This window comes from Clupea harengus, chromosome 4 (assembly GCF_900700415.2).
Source record: "Clupea harengus chromosome 4, Ch_v2.0.2, whole genome shotgun sequence".
NCBI lineage: Eukaryota > Metazoa > Chordata > Actinopteri > Clupeiformes > Clupeidae > Clupea > Clupea harengus.
In genome coordinates, this window is record NC_045155.1 from 20,426,380 (window position 1) to 20,452,511 (window position 26,132).

The window sequence follows — 26,132 nt, forward strand, 5'->3', positions numbered from 1 at the left end:
AGGAGCACAATGGCCCTTAAACCCAGAGAGCAGGTGGGAGTCAGTGCTTTAAATGCCTGCTGCCAATCAAGGGGTGTGGTAGGGCCTGGGAATGTGTGTTTGGGAGCCGTAGATCAGTGAATACCTCAGTGCAGTGGCACTTGTGGAAATGAAATGTGGTGGGAAAGTGTTGTCAAACATCTGCTGAAAATTTGGAGGAATTCAGACAGAGACAGTGAACTTGGGTTCCATGCAAAAGTAGAAGCGCGCACACACACACACACACACACACACAAACACACACACACACACACACACACACACACACTCTGTTACATACATAGTTAATACAGTTGATTTTTCATTGCCTTAATATGAAGAATATACTTAAGTGAAGAAAAAGGCAGTTACAAAAATATTCAATACTTTTTATCGAAGAATACTGATTTCTGTAAAGAATCCTGATGCATGTCAGATAAGTTGAATCAGGAAATTGAAAAGGACTTATTGGTACTTCTTTGTGGAAAAAGCAAGAAGTGTAATAACTGAACATACATAACTGAAATACATCTTCATGTACGTATGCCTCCTCATGTTCTCCATTGCTTCCTCCTCATTCAGAAACTGTGATCAAATCTCAGTTCATCCCTGCAGGGTGTGGGGCCTGAGCCATCCAGATGGTGTATGTGTCTGCCTGCCTGCCTGCCTGCCTGCCTGCCTGCCTTCCTGCCTGCCTGCCTGTCTGTCTGCCTGCCTGCCTGTCTGTCTGCCTGCCTGTCTGTCTGCTTGCCTGCCTGCCTGGCTGCCTGTGCTGGGAGAGGAGCCCGTGGCCGCTTGAGCTTTGTGTGACTGGGGCACGCTTCCTTTGTAAGGCCGGCTCAGTGTGGGTAGTGCTTAAATGGGGGAAGGCGCTCGGGCCGGCCGCTCCCACGTTCGCCGGGAGCACGAGGAGCGTGTGACCGAGAGGCAGCCAGCAGCCAGCTGTGTGCCTGGGGGTGGGGTGGGGAGTTAGGGTGGATTGTTCTGTGTGAGAAAGATCCAATGAATGTGTGTGTGTGTGTGTGTGTGTGTCTCTGTGTGTGTGTGTGTGTGTGTGTGTGTGTGTGTGTGTGTGTGTGTGTGTGTGTGTGTGTGTGTGTGTGTGTGTGTGTGTGTGTGTGTGTGTGTGTGTGTGTGTGTGTGTGTGTGTGTGTGTGTGTGTGTGTGTGTGTGTGTGTGTGTGTGTGTGTACGTATGTGGGTACTGGAGTGTAAAGTGAAAGTGTGCTGAAACTTCTTTGACCCTGAAAACAGAAAGCTGATGAAGAGTGAAGATGAAGAGTGCTGTGGTAACTGTAGAGGAATTAGTTCACCAGTAGAACGACAGTAAGACAGTTAGAGCCATTACACACATACAGTATGGGTTAACCAATTATTTATGCTCCATTCATGAAGATGGGTGGCATTACATAATGATCAATTATATTCATCACATTCATTTTGGAAATATAATTTCTCAATTAAATTAACCATGTGAAGAAATTAACATAAAACAACCTTAAGAGAAAAATGTATCAAAATTAAAAAAAATTGAATAAATGAATACATTTTCCTCTTAACTACCAAGCACATGACTTGGCTGACTTTTTTATGAAGGCTCTTCAGACTGTAAGGGCTGAGAAACCTGATACAAGAAGTATCGTCCCAACGCCAGACAGCCAGCTCTGATTACTTTACGAGGTCACTGGTTTCCCAGATTCACAGGGCACCATGTGAAACATTCGACACCCGCCCCCACCCACCGCACCCCTCCACCTGCTCCCTCGGGACAGGCTTATTGTCCTCCAGACACTAAGCCCTACAATGAGCATGTGGCCGCTCACAGTTTCCCAGTGATCTGCCAAGCTCGTCCATTGGCTGCAGACTGTGAGAACCTCCAGCAAACCCAAGACCCACACATTCATATGGAGATCTGGGAGTATAAATAGGAGGAGGAGAGAGACAGTCAGCAGCAGAGATCAAGCTCCTCTTCAGAGAGACCACAGCAGAGATACAGCCATGGCACCTACTGTCACTGTACCCATGACCTACTCTTCAGAGCACCTACCACTGCATAATAAGGTAAATACAAAATCCTTTAATAGAAAAATATATTGTATTATTTAATCAGTGTGTGTTGGATCTGTCTGAATGCTAGATCAGTATCTAAACTGCTTCCCATTTTGTCATTCCAGCTGAGAAAGCCTTTGGTTGAGAAACTGCGCAGAGATCGCATCAACAGCAGCATTGAGCATCTCAAGACTATACTGGACAAGGAATTCCTGAGGCAGCATCCAGACTCCAAGCAGGAGAAAGCTGACATCCTGGAGATGACTGTCCACTTCCTGAAACAGAAGCAGCAGCAGCATCCCTCCACCTGCTCCACTGCAGCCAATGAGGGCTACTCCAGGTGCATGCAGGAAGCTGTCAACTTCCTGTCCCAGTGTGAGGTGCAGACACAGTCCCAGAGAAGACTGCTGAGTCACTTCCTACACATGCTGCCTGCAGTGGACAAGAGCACTAGAGTCCAGCCTCAGCCCAGCTCTCCAGTCCGCCACAGCAGCAGCAAAGAGAAAACTCCATGCTGCACTGCACTCTGGAGGCCCTGGTAGAGCCATGTGGACTCTCTTACTGTTGACCAACAGAATTCCTCTTGTCAGTCTCTGACTGACATGGACAGTAATTCTAATGATGTAGGGATTGTGTCCCTCCTATTCTACACGTGTAGAAATATTATGATTTGCTTTCAAGAATGGAAAGTCTATTCCATGACAGAAAGTGTTTTTTATTGCCAATTTTCTTATGAGATGCTTTCATTTGAAAAAAGCTCTTATTTTGGTGACATGAAGAACTCTGTATATCTTTTATAGACCATGGATGTATCTATATTTATGGCTCACTTTGTGTAAGTGAGTTCCAGAACTACAATTATAACTCTTTTTGAGTAGTTTGTCCTACCCTCTCTATTTGGAGAGTACTGTGTTTCCTGAGGAAACATTTGAAAACAAACTTTGTGAAAGTTCTTGACATTCAAGATTGTCGTACATTTATGGCTCATTTTCTGTAAGTGAGTTCCAGAACTACAATTATAACTTCTATGAAGCAATCCATTTATGCAGAAGGATGAAGTGAATTTAATGCAAAAGAGAATATTGTTCTGTACCATATTCCTTAGCATATTTGTGTGCAATATCTGAAATTACATGTGTTTTCATGTGTTCATAATTTTCTTGCTATGTTAGCAGTATGTACTCTTTTTGAGTAATATGTCCTACCCTCTCTATTTTGAGAGTACTGTGTTTCCTGAGGAAACATTTGAAAAAAAACTTTGTGAAAGTTCTTGACATTCAAGATTGTCATAAATTATTGTGTGAAAATTGAAAGCTTTAATTGCTTTTGGACAATAAATACGAAAGACAAATCAGATAAAATGTTTCATTGAATAATTTTCTAATGATCTGTGAAATGAATATTACACCCCTACTGTCTGATAACCTGGATATGATGAATTTACACATAAACAGTGAGTAGTCAATAATATGGGAGTGGCTTCACCATAACACATGTAAATTAGAATATTTCAGAGTTCTATCTCAGAATGAGAACAACATTAAAAGTCACAGAAAAAAAAAAAAAAAAAAAAAAAAAAACGATTGTTTAAAAGTCAGGCAATCGACATTGTAGCTCAACCAAAAAGTAAAGGTCCTGGTATTAGCCAATCAAAAAATCGTTTTTACCGTTCCAGTCAGGTGACTTGATCTTAATCTATCATCAATTAGAATTACTTCCGGTACGCGGATCGTAGATTCTTCCACCCATTGTTGATCAGGTTAACATATTCACATGTAAATTAGAATATTTCAGAGTTCTATCTCAGAATGAGAACAACAGTAAAAGTGACATCAGAGTTCTATCTCAGAATGAGAGCAACAGTAAAAGTGACATCAGAGTTCTATCTCAGAATGAGAGCAACAGTAAAAGTAACATCTTCACACATAAACTATTTATAGAAGCTGTTTTTTCTGCAAAGTGCAGGAATATAATTCAACGATTATTACTGGTAAATAAATCAGTACAGAAACAAAAAAGTACAAAGGTTAAACAGATTCTGAGGTGAACTGTTAATTTGATCTTTCGAGGTGTACAGAGAATTAAATGACTATACTGGAGAGGGCAGATCCTTGAATTCAAGTCGATTAGTTGCACGCTCTACTAATGAAACACTGATCCACTGCCTCATGTCACTGTCCTGTATTTGAGTAGGATAATACATACTGGCACTTTCAGTGAAGAAAACTTAGCATGGCTTACTCTTGGGTCATTTTATTTTCATTACATTCCCTGAAATTAAATGTTACATTCAATTCAACACACTTCTTTGTGGTCACTGGCAAATGAAATTACTTGAATTGAAATGTAACATGATAAGAAAGAGCAGCTAAATATTTGGGTGTAGAATAGAAGAATAGACTTTATTTGTCATTGTGCATTAGATACACAACGAAATGTGTTGTTGTGTGTTGTGGGGTTTAAAGACCACTTATTACCCCTTCTGTACACAGGGGACTCTTGTGACGTAGTTGACAGAGAGCCTCATTAGCATTTAACCAGACACACTTCTATTGTCCAGGGAGTGTTTTATTGTGTTAGCCTGAATGGGCAGAGTGTGGGAAAGCTCCTGAGAGAGCAGTCCCAGTCCCAGTGTCTTTCACATCATGAACACACCTTAAGGCCTCAGTTTGGGGCAGCACATGCCCTGGGAAAGTGGCTTTGATATTATGACTACTGTGCAACTTTTGTGTATTGAAGTAGAGTGAAATTGCAAAGAAATTCCATTACTGCAATCTGAGGTCATTTAAATTGTATCTTTGTTGTATTTCTATATCCATTTCTAAAACACATTCACTGTTCATGTCTCCTATTCCAAATCTGATCATATGTGAGTTTGTATAATTATTTGAAGTGGTGACAACTACTTAATGATGCACTATGCAATATTTGTGCTTTAGTTTTAATACTGTAGAGTCTTTCTTTCTCCTACAGTCTCTGTGCCACTGTAATACACATAAACACTTGCTCTCTGTCTCTCTATCTCTCAGACACACACACACATCCACACACATGCGCGAGTGCACACACACAGACACGCGCGTGCGCACGCACACACACGTTCAGACACCCCTCCTCCACCTGCTGCTCTAATCGCTGCTCATTGTCCCCTGAGACAAATTCACTTTATTGGACATGTGGCAGGTCTCCATTGCTCATTGTCACCCCAAGCTCTCCCATTGGCTGCAGACTGTGAGAACCTCCAGCAAACCCAAGACCCACACATTCATATGGAGATCTGGGAGGATAAATAGGAGGAGGAGAGAGACAGTCAGCAGAAGAGCTCAAGCTCCTTTACAGAGAGACCACAGCAGAGATACAGCCATGGCACCTACTGTCACTGTACCCATGACCAACTCTACAGAGTACCTACCACTGCATAATAAGGTAAATACAAAATTCTCTAATAGAAAAATATATTGTATTATTTAATCAGTGTTTGTTGGATCTGTCTGAATGCTAGATCAGTATCTAAACTGCTTCCCCTTTTGTCATTCCAGCTGAGAAAGCCTTTGGTTGAGAAACTGCGCAGAGATCGCATCAACAGCAGCATTGAGCATCTCAAGACTATACTGGACAAGGAATTCCTGAGGCAGCATCCAGACTCCAAGCAGGAGAAAGCTGACATCCTGGAGATGACTGTCCACTTCCTGAAACAGAAGCAGCAGCAGCATCCCTCCACCTGCTCCACTGCAGCCAATGAGGGCTACTCCAGGTGCATGCAGGAAGCTGTCAACTTCCTGTCCCAGTGTGAGGTGCAGACACAGTCCCAGAGAAGACTGCTGAGTCACTTCCTACACATGCTGCCTGCAGTGGACAAGAGCACTAGAGTCCAGCCTCAGCCCAGCTCTCCAGTCCGCCACAGCAGCAGCAAAGAGAAAACTCCATGCTGCACTGCACTCTGGAGGCCCTGGTAGAGCCATGTGGACTCTCTTACTGTTGACCAACAGAATTCCTCTTGTCAGTCTGTGACTGACATGGACAGTAATTCTAATGATGTAGGGATTGTGTCCCTCCTATTCTACACGTGTAGAAATATTATGATTTGCTTTCACGAATGGAAAGTCTATTCCATGACAGAAAGTGTTTTTTATTGCCAATTTTCTTATGAGATGCTTTCATTTGAAAAAAGCTCTTATTTTGGTGACATGAAGAACTCTGTATATCTTTTATCTTTTTTTGTGTAAGTGAGTTCCAGAACTACAATTATAACTCTTTTTGAGTAATATATCCTACCCTCTCTATTTGGAGAGTACTGTGTTTCCTGAGGAAACATTTGAAAACAAACTTTGTGAAAGTTCTTGACATTCAAGATTGTCGTACATTTATGGCTCATTTTGTGTAAGTGAGTTCCAGAACTACAATTATAACTTCTATGAAGCTATCCATTTATGCAGAAGGATGAAGTGAATTTAATGCAAACGAGAATATTGTTCTGTACCATATTCCTTAGCATATTTGTGTGCAATATCTGAAATTACATGTGTTTTCATGTGTTCATATTTTTCCTGCCATGTTAGCAGTATGTACTCTTTTTGAGTAATATGTCCTACCCTCTCTAATTGGAGAGTACTGTGTTTCCTGAGGAAACATTTGAAAACAAACTTTGTGAAAGTTCTTGACATTCAAGATTGTTGTAAATTATTGTGTGAAATTTGAGAGCTTTAATTGCTTTTGGACAATAAATACGAAAGACAAATCAGATAAAATGTTTCATTGAATAATTTTCCAATGATCTGTGAAATGAATATTACACCCCTACTGTCTGATAACCTGGATATGATGAATTTACACATAAACAGTGAGTAGTCAATAATATGGGAGTGGCTTCACCCTAACACATGTAAATTAGAATATTTCAGAGTTCTATCTCAGAATGAGAACAACATTAAAAGTCACAGAATAATGAAAAAAAAATTATTGTTTAAATGTCAGGCAATCGACATTGTAGCTCAACCAAAAAGTAAAGGTCCTCGTATTAGCCAATCAAAAAAATAGTTTTTACTGTTCCGGTCAGGTGACTTGATCTTAACCTATCATCAATTAGAATTACTTCCGGTACGCGGATCGTAGATTCTTCCACCCATTGTTGATCAGGTTAACATATTCACATGTAAATTAGAATATTTCAGAGTTCTATCTCAGAATGAGAACAACAGTAAAAGTGACATCAGAGTTCTATCTCAGAATGAGAGCAACAGTAAAAGTAACATCTTCACATGTGAACTATATTTATATAGAAGTTGTTTTTTCTGCAAAGTGCAGGAATATAGTTCAGCAAAAATTACTGGTAAATAAATCAGTACAGAAACGAAAAAGTACAAAGTTGTAACAGATTCTGAGGTGAACTGTTAATTTGACCTTTTGAGGTGTACAGAGAATTAAATGACTATACTGGAGAGGGCAGATCCTTGAATTCAAGTCGATTAGTTGCACGCTCTACTAATGAAACACTGATCCACTGCCTCATGTCACTGTCCTGTATTTGAGTAGGATAATACATACTGACACTTTCAGTAAAGAAAACTTAGTATGGCTCACTCTTGGGTCATTTTATTTTCATTACATTCCCTGAAATTAAACATTTTACATTAAATTCAACACACTTCTTTGTGGTCACAGTGGAAAATTATATTATTTAAATTTAAATGTAACATGTTTATAAGTTACAGCAAAATATTTGTGTGTGTTGTGGGGATTAAAGACCACTTATTACTCCTTCTGTACACAGGGGGCTCTTGTGACGTAGTTGACAGAGAGCCTCATTAGCATTTAACGAGGCACACGTCTATTTTCCATGGAGTGTTTTATCTGATTGTCTGAATGGGCAGAGTGTGGGAAAGCTCCTGAGAGAGCAGTCCCAGTCCCAGTGTCTTTCACATCATAAACACACCATAAGGCCTCAGTTTGGGGCAGCACATACCCTGGGAAAGTGACTTTGATATTATGATTACTGTGCAACTTTTGTGTATTGAAGTAGAGTGAAATTGCAAAGACATTCCAGTACTGCAATCTGAGGTAATTTAAATTGTATCCTTGTTGTATTTCTATAACCATTTCTAAAACACATTCACTGTTCATGTCTAATATTCCAAATCTGATCATATGTGAGTTTGTATAATTATTTAAAGTGGTGACAACTACTTAATGATGCACTATGCAATATTTGTGCTTCAGTTTTAATACTGTAAAGTCTTTCTTTCTCCTACAGTATCTGTGCCACTGTAATACACATAAACACTTGCTCTCTGTCTCTCTATCTCTCAGATACACACACACACACACACACACACACACACACACATGCGCGAGTGCACACACACCACACACACACACACACACACAAACACACACCCACACAGACACACACACCCACACACACACACACACCCACACACACGTGCGAGTGCACACACACAGACACACGCGCGTCCGCGCGCACGCACAAACACACACGTTGAGACACCCCTCCTCCACATGCTGCTCTAGTCGCTGCTCATTGTCCCCTGAGACAAACTCACTTCATTGGACATGTGGCAGGTCTCCATTGCTCATTGTCACCCCAAGCTCTCCCATTGGCTGCAGACTGTGAGAACCTCCAGCAAACCCAAGACCCACACATTCATATGGAGATCTGGGAGTATAAATAGGAGGAGGAGAGAGACAGTCAGCAGCAGAGATCAAGCTCCTCTTCAGAGAGACCACAGCAGAGATACAGCCATGGCACCTACTGTCACTGTACCCATGACCTACTCTTCAGAGCACCTACCACTGCATAATAAGGTAAATACAAAATCCTCTAATAGAAAAATATATTGTATTATTTAATCAGTGTGTGTTGGATCTGTCTGAATGCTAGATCAGTATCTAAACTGCTTCCTCTTTTGTCATTCTAGCTGAGAAAGCCTTTGGTTGAGAAACTGCGCAGAGATCGCATCAACAGCAGCATTGAGCATCTCAAGACTATACTGGACAAGGAATTCCTGAGGCAGCATCCAGACTCCAAGCAGGAGAAAGCTGACATCCTGGAGATGACTGTCCACTTCCTGAAACAGAAGCAGCAGCAGCATCCCTCCACCTGCTCCACTGCAGCCAATGAGGGCTACTCCAGGTGCATGCAGGAAGCTGTCAACTTCCTGTCCCAGTGTGAGGTGCAGACACAGTCCCAGAGAAGACTGCTGAGTCACTTCCTACACATGCTGCCTGCAGTGGACAAGAGCACCAGAGTCCAGCCTCAGCCCAGCTCTCCAGTCCGCCACAGCAGCAGCAAAGAGAAAACTCCATGCTGCACTGCACTCTGGAGGCCCTGGTAGAGCCATGTGGACTCTCTTACTGTTGACCAACAGAATTCCTCTTGTCAGTCTGTGACTGACATGGACAGTAATTCTAATGATGTAGGGATTGTGTCCCTCCTATTCTACACGTGTAGAAATATTATGGTTTGCTTTCATGAATGGAAAGTCTATTCCATGACAAAAAGTGACCTTTTATTGACAGATTGGCAGTTTTTTAATAAGACATTTTTATTTGCAAAAGCTCTTATTTTGGGGACATGAACAATTGTGTATGTCTTAGACCAGGCAATCACCTGGATTTATAACTCACTTTTCGTGAGTTTCATAACTAGAATTATAACTTCTATGAAGCTATGAATTTTCCTCAAGGATGAAGTGAATTTAATGTATAAGAGAATATTGTTCTGTACCACATTCCTAAGGGTCTTTGAGTGCAACATCTCAGTTTTGTGATAACAGAAAATTACATGTGTTTTCATATGTTCATATTTTTCCTGCTATGTTAGCAGTATGTACTCTTTTTGAGTAGTTTGTCCTACCCTCTCTATTTGGAGAGTACTGTGTTTCCTGAGGAAACATTTGAAAACAAACTTTGTGAAAGTTCTTGACATTCAAGATTGTCGTAAATTATTGTGTGAAATTTGAAAGCTTTAATTGCTTTTAGACAATAAATACGAAAGACAAATCAGATAAAATGTTTCATTGAATAATTTTCCAATGATCTGTGAAGTGAATATTACACCCCTACTGTCTGGTAACCTGGATATGATGAATTTACACATAAACAGTCAGTAGTCAATAATATGTGTGTGTGTGTGTGTACAGTGGAACAGATACTGTAGAAGAAAGAAAGAGCTTACAGTGCTAAAACTAAATCACAAATATTGGATAGTGGTTTTCACATATGATCAGATTTGGAATAGAAGACCTGAACAGTGATTGTGTTTTTTAAATGTATGTAGAGATGTAACATGGATACATTTTAAAGGTTAAGTTAAGAAATCACAATTCCTGAATTTCTTTGCAATTTCATTCTATTTCAATATACAGTATATACATAAATTGCTCACTTGTCTTGATATCAGTGTCTGTTTCCCAGGGCATGTGCTGCCCCAAAAAGGCCTTTGTGTGTTTATGATGTGAAAGACACTGGGACTGGGACTGCTCTCTCAGGAGCTTTCCCACACTCTGCCCATTCAGACAATCAGATAAAACACTCCCTGGACAATAGAAGTGTGTCTGGTTAAATGCTAATGAGGCTTTCTGTCAACTACGTCACAGGAGCTCCCTCTGTACAGAAGGGGTAATAAGTGGTCTTTAATCCCCACAACACACCCAAATATTTTACTGTAATTTATTAACATGTAACATTTTAATTTAAATAATATAATTTGCAACTGTGACTTAAAAGAAGTGTGTTGAATTGAATGTTTAATTTCAGGGAATGTAATGAAAATAAAATGACCCAAGAGTGAGCCATACTAAGTTTTCTTCACTGAAAGTGTCAGTATGTATTATCCTACTCAAATACAGGACAGTGACATGAGGCAGTGGATCAGTGTTTCATTAGTAGAGCGTGCAACTTATTCAACTTGAATTCAAGGATCTGCCCTCTCCAGTATAGTCATTTAATTCTCTGTACACCTCAAAAGGTCAAATTAACAGTTCACCTTTAACTATATGTCACCTTTGTAGTTCTCCGCTAATGAACTGATTAATTTACCAGTGATTATTGCTGATTTTGACTACCTTATATGTATTCCTACACTTTGCATGAAAACTGTTTCTAAATATTCATGGTTGATATGTGAAGATATTACTTTTCCTGTTGTTTTCATTCTGAGATAGAACGCTGAATTTTTTAAATTTACATGAGTTATGGTAAAGCCACTCCCATATTATTGACTACTCACTGTTTATGTGTAAATTCATCATATCCAGGTTATCAGACAGTAGGGGTGTAATATTCACTTCACAGATCATTGGAAAATTATTCAGTCAAACATTTTATCTGATTTGTCTTTCGTATTTATTGTCCAAAAGCAATTAAAGCTTTCAAATTTCACACAATAATTTACGACAATCTTGAATGTCAAGAACTTTCACAAAGTTTTTTTTCAAATGTTTCCTCAGGAAACACAGTACTCTCCAAATAGAGAGGGTAGGACATATTACTCAAAAAGAGTACATACTGCTAACATAGCAGGAAAAATATGAACACATGAAAACACATGTCATTTTCTGTTATCTCACAAAACTGAGATGTTGCACTCAAAGATGCTTAGGAATATGGTACAGAACAATATTCTCTTATACATTATATACATTATTTTCAGTTTATCCTTGAGTATAAATGCATAGGCATAGCTTCATATAAGTTATAATTGTAGTTATGGAACTCACGAAAAGTGAGCTATAAATTCAGGTAATTGTCTGGTCTATAAAAGACATACACAATTGTTCATGTCCCCAAAATAAGAGCTTTTGCAAATAAAAATGTCTTATTAAAAAACTGCCAATCTGTCAATAAAAGGTCACTTTTTGTCATGGAATAGACTTTCCATTCATGAAAGCAAACCATAATATTTCTACACGTGTAGAATAGGAGGGACACAATCCCTACATCATTAGAATTACTGTCCATGTCAGTCACAGACTGACAAGAGGAATTCTGTTGGTCAACAGTAAGAGAGTCCACATGGCTCTACCAGGGCCTCCAGAGTGCAGTGCAGCATGGAGTTTTCTCTTTGCTGCTGCTGTGGCGGACTGGAGAGCTGGGCTGAGGCTGGACTCTGGTGCTCTTGTCCACTGCAGGCAGCATGTGTAGGAAGTGACTCAGCAGTCTTCTCTGGGACTGTGTCTGCACCTCACACTGGGACAGGAAGTTGACAGCTTTCTGCATGCACCTGGAGTAGCCCTCATTGGCTGCAGTGGAGCAGGTGGAGGGATGCTGCTGCTGCTTCTGTTTCAGGAAGTGGACAGTCATCTCCAGGATGTCAGCTTTCTCCTGCTTGGAGTCTGGATGCTGCCTCAGGAATTCCTGGCCCAGTATAGTCTTGAGATGCTCAATGCTGCTGTTGATGCGATCTCTGCGCAGTTTCTCAACCAAAGGCTTTCTCAGCTAGAATGACAAAAGAGGAAGCAGTTTAGATACTGATCTAGCATTCAGACAGATCCAACACACACTGATTAAATAATACAATATATTTTTCTATTAGAGGATTTTGTATTTACCTTATTATGCAGTGGTAGGTGCTCTGTAGAGTTGGTCATGGGTACAGTGACAGTAGGTGCCATGGCTGTATCTCTGCTGTGGTCTCTCTGTAAAGGAGCTTGATCTCTGCTGCTGACTGTCTTTCTCCTCCTCCTATTTATACTCCCAGATCTCCATATGAATGTGTGGGTCTTGGGTTTGCTGGAGGTTCTCACAGTCTGCAGCCAATGGGAGAGCTTGGGGTGACAATGAGCAATGGAGACCTGCCACATGTCCAATGAAGTGAGTTTGTCTCAGGGGACAATGAGCAGCGATTAGAGCAGCAGGTGGAGGAGGGGTGTCTGAATGTGTGCGCGTGTGTGAGTGTGTGTGAGTGTGTGTGTGTGTGTGTGTGTGTGTTTGTGTGTTTGTGGGTGTGTGTGTGTGTGTGTGTGTGTGTGTGTGTGTTGCAGTGGCCCAGATACTGTAGGATAAAGAAAGCGCTTACAGTACTGAACCAAGCACAAATATTGTCAATATCGCATAGTGAGTCATTCAGTGGTTGTCAACACTTCAATTATACAAACACACAGGAGTTTAGATTTGGAATAAAAAGTTTGAATAGTGATTGTGTTCTCAAAAATGTACATACAAATATAATACTGAGACATTTAAGTGAGCCAAATCACAATTCCTGATGTTCTTTTTGCAATTTTTCTCTTGCCAAACACATGTACAAAAGTTGCACAGTAGTCATAATATCAAAGCCACTTTCCCAGGGTATGTGCTGCCCCAAACTGAGGCCTTATGGTGTGTTTATGATGTGAAAGGCACTGGGACTGGGACTGCTCTCTCAGGAGCTTTCCCACACTCTGCCCATTCAGACCAACAGATAAAACACTCCCTGGACAATAGACGTGTGCCTTGTTAAATGCTAATGCAGCTCTAGGCCAACAACGTCACGAGAGTCCCCCATGTACAGAAGGGGAAATAGGTGGTCTTTAATCCCCACAACACAACCAAATATTTTCCTGTGAGTTTTCTTCACATGACACTTGGACTGAAATAACAGAGGTCGCCACTAAAATAACCAACCATGAAGCTGAATTGAATATTAACTTGTTTTGCATGACATTCCAGAAAGTGAATTTGTGTTAAAATAACACAGAAATGATTATGGAATTTTTTTCACTCTTGAAAGACTCATTATTCATTACAATCTAACATACAGTAATGTAAGACAGTGAATTTGATTTTTATGAGACTTTTTAAGAGCTCACAGCTCCCACTTCAATTTAAGGATTTGGTTGTTTGTGATATTTTCCTGAATAAATTATGACTTGAATCATTGTTGACCTTAATAAGTATCTTCAAGTTCACCTCAAAACCTTTGACTTGTCAGTAGTTTTATAGTCTGATTGAAGGACTTATTTATTTATCTTAATTTCTGATTTAGTATACCAATGTTATTAGTAAATGTAAACATGGAAGAAAAAAAGACAAAATCCTGAATAATTTAAATGACAATAAAAGTTGTAGTGATAAGAGTTTTGGTGTTACTGTCGCTCTGTTGTCAGAGTAAATTACGTAAATGTTTACTATGTTGCAATGATGTCACTTTCATGTTAGAAATGACAGGTGTGTATCGGTGAATTCATCATACCTGCTTTTAAAACAATAAGGACTTAATATACACTTTGAAAATGAAGGTGTACTAATTCAGTGAAACATTTGATCTGATTTGTCTTTTGTATTTATTGTCCAAAAGCAACGAAAGCTCTTCAGTTTCAAACAAAAGCACACTGCAATCTTGAATATCAAGAAACTGCACAATTTCAACTAAATGTTTCCACATGAAACACAATACTCTCAAATACAGAGAGAAGGATATAAAGTAACTCAAAATAGAGTGTATACTGCAAAAAATATAGCAAGCCAAATATTCACCACATGAATGCATATGTGATTATCAAGTCTCTCAAAAACCAGAGACAATACATTCCGGAATCCTACTGAATACAGTGTATAAGTACATTCTTTTATGCAATAACTTCACTTTATCCTTGTGGATATACTGTATGTATAACTTCATAGAAGTCATAAATGAATAGACTTAACATTATTAAAGTGAGTAAAAAGAGCTTCTGTCAATTACATTGTCTATAAAAGAAAAACAATACATTTTCATAAAAATAAGACGTTTGACAAAAGACAGCTTATAATGCACCTTAAACCTTCACAATTTGCCAAATTAAAATAATTTTCTACCATGGTACAAATGGTCCATCAATTAAAAGTGAAATATAATATTTCTACACATGTAGAATAGGAAAATATGAACACATGAAAACACAAGTAATTTCAGATATTGCACACAAATATGCTCAGGAATATGGTACAGAACGATATTCTCTTTTGCATTAAATTCACTTTATCCTTCTGCATAAATGAATAGCTTCATAGAAGTTATAATTGTAGTTCTGGAACTCACTTACACAAAGTGAGCCATAAATATAGATACATCCATGGTCTATAAAAGCTATACAGAGTTCTTCTTCTCACCAAAATAAGAGCTTTTTTCAAATGATAGCATCTCATAAGAAAATTTGCAATAAAAAACACTTTCGTTCATGGAATAAACTTTCCATTCATGAAAGCAAACCATAATATTTCTACACATGTAGAATAGGAGGGACACAATCCCTACATCATTAGAATTACTGTCCATGTCAGTCACAGACTGACAAGAGGAATTCTGTTGGTCAACAGTAAGAGAGTCCACATGGCTCTACCAGGGCCTCCAGAGTGCAGTGCAGCATGGAGTTTTCTCTTTGCTGCTGCTGTGGCGGACTGGAGAGCTGGGCTGAGGCTGGACTCTGGTGCTCTTGTCCACTGCAGGCAGCATGTGTAGGAAGTGACTCAGCAGTCTTCTCTGGGACTGTGTCTGCACCTCACACTGGACAGGAAGTTGACAGCTTCCTGCATGCACCTGGAGTAGCCCTCATTGGCTGCAGTGGAGCAGGTGGAGGGATGCTGCTGCTGCTTCTGTTTCAGGAAGTGGACAGTCATCTCCAGGATGTCAGCTTTCTCCTGCTTGGAGTCTGGATGCTGCCTCAGGAATTCCTTGTCCAGTATAGTCTTGAGATGCTCAATGCTGCTGTTGATGCGATCTCTGCGCAGTTTCTCCACCAAAGGCTTTCTCAGCTAGAATGACAAAAGAGGAAGCAGTTTAGATACTGATCTAGCATTCAGACAAATCCAACACACACTGATTAAATAATACAATATATTTTTCTATTAGAGGATTTGTATTTACCTTATTATGCAGTGGTAGGTGCTCTGAAGAGTAGGTCATGGGTACAGTGACAGTAGGTGCCATGGCTGTATCTCTGCTGTGGTCTCTCTGAAGAGGAGCTTGATCTCTGCTGCTGACTGTCTCTCTCCTCCTCCTATTTATACTCCCAGATCTCCATATGAATGTGTGGGTCTTGGGTTTGCTGGAGGTTCTCACAGTCTGCAGCCAATGGGAGAGCTTGGGGTGACAATGAGCAATGGAGACCTGCCTCATGTCCAATAAAGTGAGTTTGTCTCAGGGGACAATGAGCAGCGACTAGAGCAGCAGGTGGAGGGGTGTCTGAGTGTGTGCGCGTGTGTGAGTGTGTGTGAGTGCGTGCGTGTGTGTGTGTGTGTGTGTGTGTTTGTGTGTTTGTGGGTGTGTGTGTGTGTGTGTGTGAGTGTGTGTGTGTGTGTTGCGGTGGCCCAGATACCGTAGGATAAAGAAAGCGCTTACAGTACTGAACCAAGCACAAATATTGTCAATATCGCATAGTGAGTCATTCAGTGGTTGTCAACACTTTAATTATACAAACACACAGGAGTTTAGATTTGGAATAAAAAGTTTGAATAGTGATTGTGTTCTCAAAAATGTACATACAAAAATAATACTGAGACATTTAATTTAAGTGAGCCCAAATCACAATTCCTGATGGTTTTTTTGCAATTTTTCTCTCGCCAAACACATGTACAAAAGTTGCACAGTAGTCATAATATCAAAGCCACTTTCCCAGGGTATGTGCTGCCCCAAACTGAGGCCTTATGGTGTGTTTATGATGTGAAAGACACTGGGACTGGGACTGCTCTCTCAGGAGCTTTCCCACACTCTGCCCATTCAGACCAACAGATAAAACACTCCCTGGACAATAGACGTGTGCCTCGTTAAATGCTAATGCAGCTCTAGGCCAATAACGTCACGAGAGTCCCCCATGTACAGAAGGGGAAATAAGTGGTCTTTAATCCCCACAACACACCCAAATATTTTCCTGTGAGTTTTCATCACATGACACTTGGAGTGAAATAACAGAGGTCGCCACTAAAATAACCAACCATGAAGCTGAATTGAATATTAACTTGTTTTGAATGACATTCCAGAAAGTGAATTTGTGTTAAAATAACACAGAAATGATTATGGACATTTTCTTCACTCTTGAAAGACTTATTATTTATTACAATTCAATATACAGTAACGTAAGACAGTGAATTCAACATACAGTAACGTAAGACAGTGAATTTGATTTTTATGAGACTTTTTAAGAGCTCACAGCCCCCACTTCAATTTAAGGATTTGGTTGTTTGTGATATTTTCCTGAATAAATTATGACTTGATTCATTGTAGACCTTAATAAGTATCTTCAAGTTCACCTCAAAACCTTTGACTTGTCAGGAGTTTCATAGTCTGATTGAAGGACTTATTTATTTATCTTAATTTCTGATTTAGTATACCAATGTATTAGTAAATGTAAGGATGGAAGAAAAAAAGAGAAAATCCTGAATAATTTAAATGACAATAAAAGTTGTAGTGATAAGAGTTTTGGTGTTACTGTCGCTCTGTTGTCAGAGTAAATTACGTAAATGTTTACTATGTTGCTATGATGTCACTTTCATGTTAGAAATGACACGTGTGTATCGGTGAATTCATCATATCTGCTCTTAAAACAATAAGGACTTAATATACACTTTGAAAACGAATGTGTACTAATTCAGTGAAACATTTGATCTGATTTGTCTTTTGTATTTATTGTCCAAAAGCAACGAAAGCTCTTCAGTTTCAAACAAAAGCACACTGCAATCTTGAATATCAAGAAAACTGCACAATTTCAACTATATGTTTCCACATGAAACACAATACTCTCAAATACTGAGAGAAGGATATAAAGTAACTCAAAATAGAGTGTATACTGCTAAAAAACATAGCAAGCAAAATAGTCACCACATGAATGCATATGTGATTATCAAGTCTCTCAAAAACCAGAGACAATACATTCCGGAATCCTACTGAATACAGTGTATAAGTACATTCTTTTATGCAATAACTTCACTTTATCCTTGTGGATGTATGTATAACTTCATAGAAGTAATAAATGAATAGACTTAACATTATTAAAGTGAGTAAAAAGAGCTTCTGTCAATTGCATTGTCTATAAAAGAAAAACAATACGTTTTCATAAAAATAAGACGTTTGACAAAAGACAGCTTATAATGCACCTTAAACCTTCACAAGTTGCCAAATAAATATAATGTTCTACCATGGTACAAATGGTCCATCAATTAAAAGTGAATTATAAGAACTTTCACACAGTTTGTTTTCAAATGTTTCCTCAGGAAACACAGTACTCTCCAAATAGAGAGGGTAGGACAAACTACTCAAAAAGAGTACATACTGCTAACATAGCAAGAAAAATATGAACACATGAAAACACATGTAATTTTCTGTTATCTCACAAAACTGAGATGTTGCACTCAAAGATGCTTAGGAATATGGTACAGAACAATATTCTCATATACATTAAATTCTCTTCATCCTTGAGGGAAAATGCATAGGCATAGCTTCATAGAAGCTATAATTGTAATTATGGAACTCACTTACACAAAATGAGCCATAAATGTAGATACATGCATGGTCTATAAAAGACATACAGAGTTCTTCATGTCACCAAAATAAGAGCTTTTGCAAATAAAAGTATCTTATAAGATTACTGGCTATTTGTCAAGAAAAAGTCACTTTCGTTCATGGAATAAACTTTCCATTCATGAAAGCAAACCATAATATTTCTACACATGTAGAATAGGAGGGACACAATCCCTACATCATTAGAATTACTGTCCATGTCAGTCACAGACTGACAAGAGGAATTCTGTTGGTCAACAGTAAGAGAGTCCACATGGCTCTACCAGGGCCTCCAGAGTGCAGTGCAGCATGGAGTTTTCTCTTTGCTGCTGCTGTGGCGGACTGGAGAGCTGGGCTGAGGCTGGACTCTGGTGCTCTTGTCCACTGCAGGTAGCATGTGTAGGAAGTGACTCAGCAGTCTCTCTGGGACTGTGTCTGCCACCTCACACTGGGACAGGAAGTTGACAGCTTCCTGCATGCACCTGGAGTAGCCCTCATTGGCTGCAGTGGAGCAGGTGGAGGGATGCTGCTGCTGCTTCTGTTTCAGGAAGTGGACAGTCATCTCCAGGATGTCAGCTTTCTCCTGCTTGGAGTCTGGATGCTGCCTCAGGAATTCCTTGTCCAGTATAGTCTTGAGATGCTCAATGCTGCTGTTGATGCCGATCTCTGCGCAGTTTCTCCACCAAAGGCTTTCTCAGCTAGAATGACAAAAGAAGAGGCAGTTTAGATACTGATCTAGCATTCAGACAAATCCAACACACACTGATTAAATAATACAATATATTTCTCTATTAAAGGATTTTGTATTTACCTTATTATGCTGTGGTAGGTGCTCTGAAGAGTAGGTCATGGGTACAGTGACAGTAGGTGCCATGGCTGTATCTCTGCTGCTGACTGTCTCTCTCCTCCTCCTATTTATACTCCCAGATCTCCATATGAATGTGTGGGTCTTGGGTTTGCTGGAGGTTCTCATAGTCTGCAGCCAATGGGAGAGCTAGGAATGACAATAAGCAATGGAGACCAGTCACATGGCCAATGAAGTGAGTTTGTCTCAGGGGACAATGAGCAGCGATTAGAGCAGCAGGTGAGCAGGGGTGTGTGAGCGTGTGTGTGTGTGTGTGTGAGCGTGTGTGTGTGTGTGTGTGTGTGTGTGTGTGTGCGTGTGTGTGTGTGTGTGTGAGTGCGCGCGTGTGTTGTGTGCGTGTGGTGTGTGTGTGGTGTGTGTGTGTGTGTGTGTGAGCGCGTGCGTGTGTATGTGTGTGTGTGTGTGTGTGTGTGTGTGTGTGAAACCGCGCGCGTTGTGTGTGTGCGTGTGTGTGTGTGTGTGTGTGTGTGAGAGAGAGAGTGAGAGCGTGGGGGGGATGAACTTACAGTACAAAGCCTGAATTACATATTGCACATTGACATATTTAATATTTTCACTTTCAATAAGCACATGAAACTATTTTAGGCAGATTAAATTGCAAGTCAAGATTAATGGTCATGAATTGACTTATTGTGAATGAAAAAGACCTCAAAACCCATTCTTGGAAATATTGCATTTTCACTCTACTGGGGTACATGAATGAGCGCAGTACCATGATCTCCTATTTCAAAGCCCATTTCGTGCTGCCCCAAACTGAGGCCTTATGTGTGTTTATGATGTGAAAGACACTGGACTGGACTGCTCTCTCAGGAGCTTTCCACACTCTGCCCATTCAGGCTAACACATAAAACACTCCCCTGGACAATAGAAGTGTGTCTGGTTAAATGCTAATTCAATCCTCAAGCCAATAACCTCATGAGAGCCCCCTGTGTCAGAGAGGTACTTGTGGTCTTTAAAGTGATCACTAATTACTGGTAAAATAAACAAGTCTTTGCATCAGAATAGGAAAACGGAGACAAAAAAGGAGTCATACATTTTGAGGTTAACTGTTAATAATATAGAATACTGCTGGACTAGTTTGAAAATTGGGTAGGAGTGATCCAGAGTATTCTTAAATGGTTCAGGTTTATTAAGAAGGTCAGAGTTACTTTGCCACTAATGGCAGTTATGAATCTGGTAATGTGGCCCATGACATGTGGAGTCAGCCAGAGATCAGTTTCTTTGATTTCTTCTGTTCAATCTTTATTTGCTGGCTTTGGGCCAAATTCTACAGAAAAACAACATTGATATGTAAGTATAACAAAGATATATCTCTCTCTCGCCAGATGACTACAGTCCAATAGACTCACTGTGTCAATGTTTACAGAAATAAAGATTGGATGAGGCAAAACTTTTTCTTCAACTAAATGAGGCTGCAAAGAGAATTTAGAATTAGTAGACACCACGACTCTCAGGCTCTTAAAACTCAGATCTCACTATCAACAGCCAATACTAATGCAATAACCAAAACTGCCTTCTATTACCTTACAGATGTAGCCAGAATCAACAGTTTTTGTGACCTTTCAAAGACCAAGCAAAGCTCATTCATCTTTTTACTTCCAGTAGAGTGAACTGCTGTGATGGAGCATCTCAAGACTCTAGACCAAGCAGGAGAAAGCTGACATCTTGGAGATGACTGTCCACTTCCTGAAACAGAAGCAGCAGCAGCAGCATCCCTCTACCTAGGAGAAGACTGCTGAGTCACCTCCTACACATGCTGCCTGCAGTGGACAAGAGCACCAGAGTCCAGCCTCAGCCCAGCTCTCCAGTCCGCCACAGCAGCAGCAAAGAGAAAACTCCATGCTGCACTGCACTCTGGAGGCCCTGGTAGAGCCATGTGGACTCTCTTACTGTTGACCAACAGAATTACAGTCTCTTGCTCTTACTGTACAATTGCATGGTAATAAATAAGACTTCTTCACACTGTATCGTAAAGAAATGTTTTCATATCTCATTTCCGAGTCCTTTTAACGGAGCTCTGTTCTCTGAGATGCCATCTACATTCTACATCATTTAATTGGTTTGTGGTTCCTGTACCTGTTTCTGTTTCTGTATCATTTACATCCATGAATCGTATGATGAGAAATCAGAGCAAAATATTTGAGAGTGCTGTTGGGATTAAAGACCACTTAGTACTCCTTGTGTACGCAGGGGGCTCTCGTGCCGTTGTTGGTAGAGAGCTCATTAGCATTTAACCAGACACACTTCTATTGTCCAGGGAGTGTTTTATGTGTTAGCCTGAATGGGCAGAGTGTGGGAAAGCTCCTGAGAGAGCAGTCCCAGTCCCAGTGTCTTTCACATCATAAACACACGAAGGCCTTTTTGGGGCAGCACATGCCCTGGGAAACTGACTTTGATATCAAAGATTGGTGTGTTATTTACTTTTCTACACATAGTACCAGCAGAGTGACGTTGAAATACTTGGAGAAATTAAATACTTAGTGCTTTTTATAGCTATTAATAATCCTTTCAAACATACGTATATTATATTTTATACAAATGTATTACTCAAATCTGTGTGATTTTGAAGAGTCACTGAAATTTGTGGAACCGTCTCAATATCTCCTAAATATCTCCTTCAATATTAACACTCTAAATTGTTTAGCCTCTTACTGTTTCTGCCTCACTGTAACACAGCCCCTCCACACACACACAAACACACACACACACACTCTCTCTCTCACACACACACACACACACACACACGCACACACACACACACTCACACACACCTGCTGCTCTAGTCGCTGCTCATTGTCCCCTGAGACAAACTCACTTTATTGGACGTGGCAGGTCTCCATTGCTCATTGTCACCCCAAGCTCTCCCATTGGCTGCAGACTGTGAGAACCTCCAGCAAACCCAAGACCCACACATTCATATGGAGATCTGGGAGTATAAATAGGAGGAGGAGAGAGACAGTCAGCAGAAGAGCTCAAGCTCCTTTACAGAGAGACCACAGCAGAGATACAGCCATGGCACCTACTGTCACTGTACCCATGACCAACTCTACAGAGTACCTACCACTGCATAATAAGGTAAATACAAAATTCTCTAATAGAAAAATATATTGTATTATTTAATCAGTGTTTGTTGGATCTGTCTGAATGCTAGATCAGTATCTAAACTGCTTCCCCTTTTGTCATTCTAGCTGAGAAAGCCTTTGGTTGAGAAACTGCGCAGAGATCGCATCAACAGCAGCATTGAGCATCTCAAGACTATACTGGACAAGGAATTCCTGAGGCAGCATCCAGACTCCAAGCAGGAGAAAGCTGACATCCTGGAGATGACTGTCCACTTCCTGAAACAGAAGCAGCAGCAGCATCCCTCCACCTGCTCCACTGCAGCCAATGAGGGCTACTCCAGGTGCATGCAGGAAGCTGTCAACTTCCTGTCCCAGTGTGAGGTGCAGACACAGTCCCAGAGAAGACTGCTGAGTCACTTCCTACACATGCTGCCTGCAGTGGACAAGAGCACTAGAGTCCAGCCTCAGCCCAGCTCTCCAGTCCGCCACAGCAGCAGCAAAGAGAAAACTCCATGCTGCACTGCACTCTGGAGGCCCTGGTAGAGCCATGTGGACTCTCTTACTGTTGACCAACAGAATTCCTCTTGTCAGTCTGTGACTGACATGGACAGTAATTCTAATGATGTAGGGATTGTGTCCCTCCTATTCTACACGTGTAGAAATATTATGATTTGCTTTCACGAATGGAAAGTCTATTCCATGACAGAAAGTGTTTTTTATTGCCAATTTTCTTATGAGATGCTTTCATTTGAAAAAAGCTCTTATTTTGGTGACATGAAGAACTCTGTATATCTTTTATCTTTTTTTGTGTAAGTGAGTTCCAGAACTACAATTATAACTCTTTTTGAGTAATATATCCTACCCTCTCTATTTGGAGAGTACTGTGTTTCCTGAGGAAACATTTGAAAACAAACTTTGTGAAAGTTCTTGACATTCAAGATTGTCGTACATTTATGGCTCATTTTGTGTAAGTGAGTTCCAGAACTACAATTATAACTTCTATGAAGCTATCCATTTATGCAGAAGGATGAAGTGAATTTAATGCAAAAGAGAATATTGTTCTGTACCATATTCCTTAGCATATTTGTGTGCAATATCTGAAATTACATGTGTTTTCATGTGTTCATATTTTCTGCTATGTTAGCAGTATGTACTCTTTTTGAGTAATATGTCCTACCCTCTCTATTGAGAGTACTGTGTTTCCTGAGGAAACATTTGAAAAAAACTTTGTGAAAGTTCTTGACATTCAAGATTGTTGTAAATTATTGTGTGAAGTCCATGGCTTTTATAGCCGACTTCAGGCTGTACTGCACTCTGGAGGCCCATGTAGACAGAATTTAGTGTGCCATTCTAAGAAGGGTACCAGAAATTCTTTTCAGATCTTTTGTATTCAAAAGACATTCTAATTGCCTATTTACCAAGAAGTGCTGACAATATTTGCCAGCACACTCTTGGTGTGGAAATGTGTCATGATATCGATTTTACATATAGCACTGAAAGTCAGTTTTACCATTGTTTACAAATGATGTTCATTCCATACAAAATGCATCCATATTTGACATATTCTGATGAACCTATATTGGGTTTCTTATCTTTCGCATATAATATGCGCTTATGTCCTCATCATGATTGGCTGTTATGTTGTCAAGTAATAGTCACATTTTATTCTGTGAATATAAAATATTTCATGCATTTTTGGATGGAATACCCTGAATATGTTGTTCTTAAAAAAAGGCAGTGCCTTTGGTTCATACACTGTATGTATTAATGTATGTTCTTTAATGCAGCATATGTGTACATTACACTTCTGCTGCATATCTATCACTGTGCCTTGTGAAAAATAAAATATGCACTTAAACTGATATGGATTCCTGCCTTTTCACTTCAAATCAGTGTTAATGGTACACATTTATCATTACAATAACTGCTTCTGTTGGGACTGATTAATGTTTCCACACCATCTAAAAGTATAATTATGTTTGAATTATGTCCCATGTTTTCATGATCAACAGTTAGTCCAACTGAATTATTGCACAGGCAAGTGATTATTCTAACAATTACACTGATAGATCTCATTAATACTAACAATAAAAAATTTGCAAATACATTTTTTTTTTTTTAATTATCATATCATTACCTTTTTTCCCAACACCTGGTGAAAGGAATTCAAAGAGCTGTATGTGTGACTCGATTGAAGTTTACATATGACATTTTAAAAAGCAAATTCAATCATGTATAAGACTGAAGGAAAGTATAGCCAGCTGCTATGCAATATAAGCTCTACACACATTTTAAAGATACATTGCAGACTGCACTGTACTGGTGAGCATAATTTCAGTGAAGTGTTATACGTCAATATTTAGGCCAAGTCTGCCACATAACTCCATCTTAACACCTCTGCGCATCTACTTGCTAGTGAGCCCTGAGAGTCCCCTATAAACATTTGAGATCCAGATGGTCATACAATATGTAAAGTCTACCCCCTCCGACAGTGAGAGATCAAACTCAATGGCTAATGTGATGTGTAACAAGACACACTTCCATTGTTCCTTTATTGAGGACAGGGAATGAACAGACTGTGGGAAACACAGGAGAACCCACTCACAGAGACAGCATGGGAACGTTGCATACCCACAATAAAGGGGTAGGCTACCAGAGAGGTTCCCACAAACTGTGGGTGGCTCATTTTACACTTCAGACAATGACAACTCTGCCATCTAAATGGGGACAACGCCAGGCAAACTGTGAAACCCTGTTGTGGCAGACATAACAGTCAGCGAGATCTATGACAGTGGTCTAAATAAAGTGCCCCTTGAGTTTGTAAAAGATGTTCAGATTGGCACATAACTTGCCCAACTTCATAAAATATTAAGTTGATGAACAAGAACAATAAATCAAATCTGGTTTATGCTATTTTATGGAATTAAATACTTGTTTCTTTTCTATCAGTTGGAAGTAGCAGAATTCGTTAGAGTTGACTAGAGTTCGCACATCCGTAATTTATGAGATATGCAGTGACTGAAATACAGCAGTTTTGCCTCACACCATTTTGAGCCCGAAAGAAATTGGGATTCCACCACACTTTGCTATGTGGGCCTATTGTTAACCAGTACTTTTGTGTGGACAAATGTGCCTTGTCACCAGCATGCGCAACTTCTGTCCACCTGTGGCTGTAAGGAGCAAGAAGTTTTCCCACACTCGACAGCCACCCAGAATGGCGCACGAGACAATAGTCAACATCAGTCAAGCCGAATGACCCTTCAATAATGGAGACTGCGTGTCTACGGGGCGTGTGAGCGAAGTGTGCGAGGCAGGCGCGACCGTGTGAACTGCAGCCGAAGGAAGAATGGAAAGAAGCGAAGAGAAGGGATCCCAGCATAAATTAATCACACACTTATTAATAATACATTAAAACCTGCAGGCCTACCCTGTTATGTAACTTAATACATGCTTTAGATTTGCAAGGAATGTAAACGAGATGTTGAATTACACCTTATAGCCGAAAGTCCTTTGCAGCAGCCGGCAGCACACTATAGACTAGATGACTGAGGAATTGGTGAAAGAGTGGTAGGCTAACGTTATTTAGTCCTAGTATTCAGGTTACTTATCTCATCCAGTGAATCGGCATTTCTAAATGAATCCAACATCAAACCTAATTAGGCTCCACT

At 40.0% G+C, this 26,132-nt stretch overlaps 5 protein-coding genes and 2 pseudogenes across 6 annotated transcripts; 4 read left to right on the forward strand and 3 right to left on the reverse strand.

The window, feature by feature from the left end:
* Positions 1 to 1,875: 1,875 nt before the first annotated feature.
* LOC105894291 (transcription factor HES-5-like) lies at positions 1,876 to 3,534 on the forward strand. The gene is made up of 2 exons (XM_012820773.3): positions 1,876 to 2,078; positions 2,192 to 3,534. Exons 1-2 carry the CDS (start codon positions 2,016 to 2,018, stop codon positions 2,606 to 2,608), a joined length of 480 nt encoding a protein of 159 aa, XP_012676227.1. The 5' UTR covers positions 1,876 to 2,015; the 3' UTR covers positions 2,609 to 3,534.
* A 1,875-nt stretch (positions 3,535 to 5,409) lies between these two features.
* Positions 5,410 to 6,521, forward strand: LOC105894286 (transcription factor HES-5-like). The gene is made up of 2 exons (XM_031566678.1): positions 5,410 to 5,492; positions 5,606 to 6,521. The coding sequence occupies exons 1-2, from the start codon at positions 5,430 to 5,432 to the stop codon at positions 6,020 to 6,022; spliced, it is 480 nt and encodes a 159-aa protein (XP_031422538.1). The 5' UTR covers positions 5,410 to 5,429; the 3' UTR covers positions 6,023 to 6,521.
* Positions 6,522 to 8,714: 2,193 nt separating this feature from the next.
* On the forward strand, positions 8,715 to 21,300 carry LOC105894287 (transcription factor HES-5-like). Of its 2 annotated transcripts, XM_031566676.2 has the most exons (3): positions 8,715 to 8,888; positions 9,002 to 9,301; positions 21,156 to 21,300. In XM_031566676.2, the coding sequence occupies exons 1-3, from the start codon at positions 8,826 to 8,828 to the stop codon at positions 21,270 to 21,272; spliced, it is 480 nt and encodes a 159-aa protein (XP_031422536.1). In that variant the 5' UTR covers positions 8,715 to 8,825; the 3' UTR covers positions 21,273 to 21,300. The 2 variants fall into 2 exon arrangements, with proteins under 2 accessions (XP_031422536.1, XP_012676223.1); XM_012820769.3 differs by lacking the exon at positions 21,156 to 21,300 and having other exon boundaries at positions 8,728 to 8,888; positions 9,002 to 10,008.
* Positions 11,411 to 12,727, reverse strand: LOC116220325 (transcription factor HES-5-like). The gene is made up of 2 exons (XM_031566677.2): positions 12,635 to 12,727; positions 11,411 to 12,521 (listed from the first exon to the last, which is right to left on the reverse strand). The coding sequence occupies exons 1-2, from the start codon at positions 12,695 to 12,697 to the stop codon at positions 12,105 to 12,107; spliced, it is 480 nt and encodes a 159-aa protein (XP_031422537.1). The 5' UTR covers positions 12,698 to 12,727; the 3' UTR covers positions 11,411 to 12,104.
* LOC105894290 lies at positions 14,329 to 16,113 on the reverse strand (annotated as a pseudogene).
* On the reverse strand, positions 17,740 to 19,411 carry LOC105894277 (annotated as a pseudogene).
* Positions 21,301 to 22,394: 1,094 nt separating the features above from the next.
* Positions 22,395 to 23,584, forward strand: LOC105894276 (transcription factor HES-5-like). Its single transcript, XM_012820756.2, has 2 exons — positions 22,395 to 22,477; positions 22,591 to 23,584. Exons 1-2 carry the CDS (start codon positions 22,415 to 22,417, stop codon positions 23,005 to 23,007), a joined length of 480 nt encoding a protein of 159 aa, XP_012676210.2. The 5' UTR covers positions 22,395 to 22,414; the 3' UTR covers positions 23,008 to 23,584.
* The last annotated feature ends 2,548 nt before the right edge of the window (positions 23,585 to 26,132 follow it).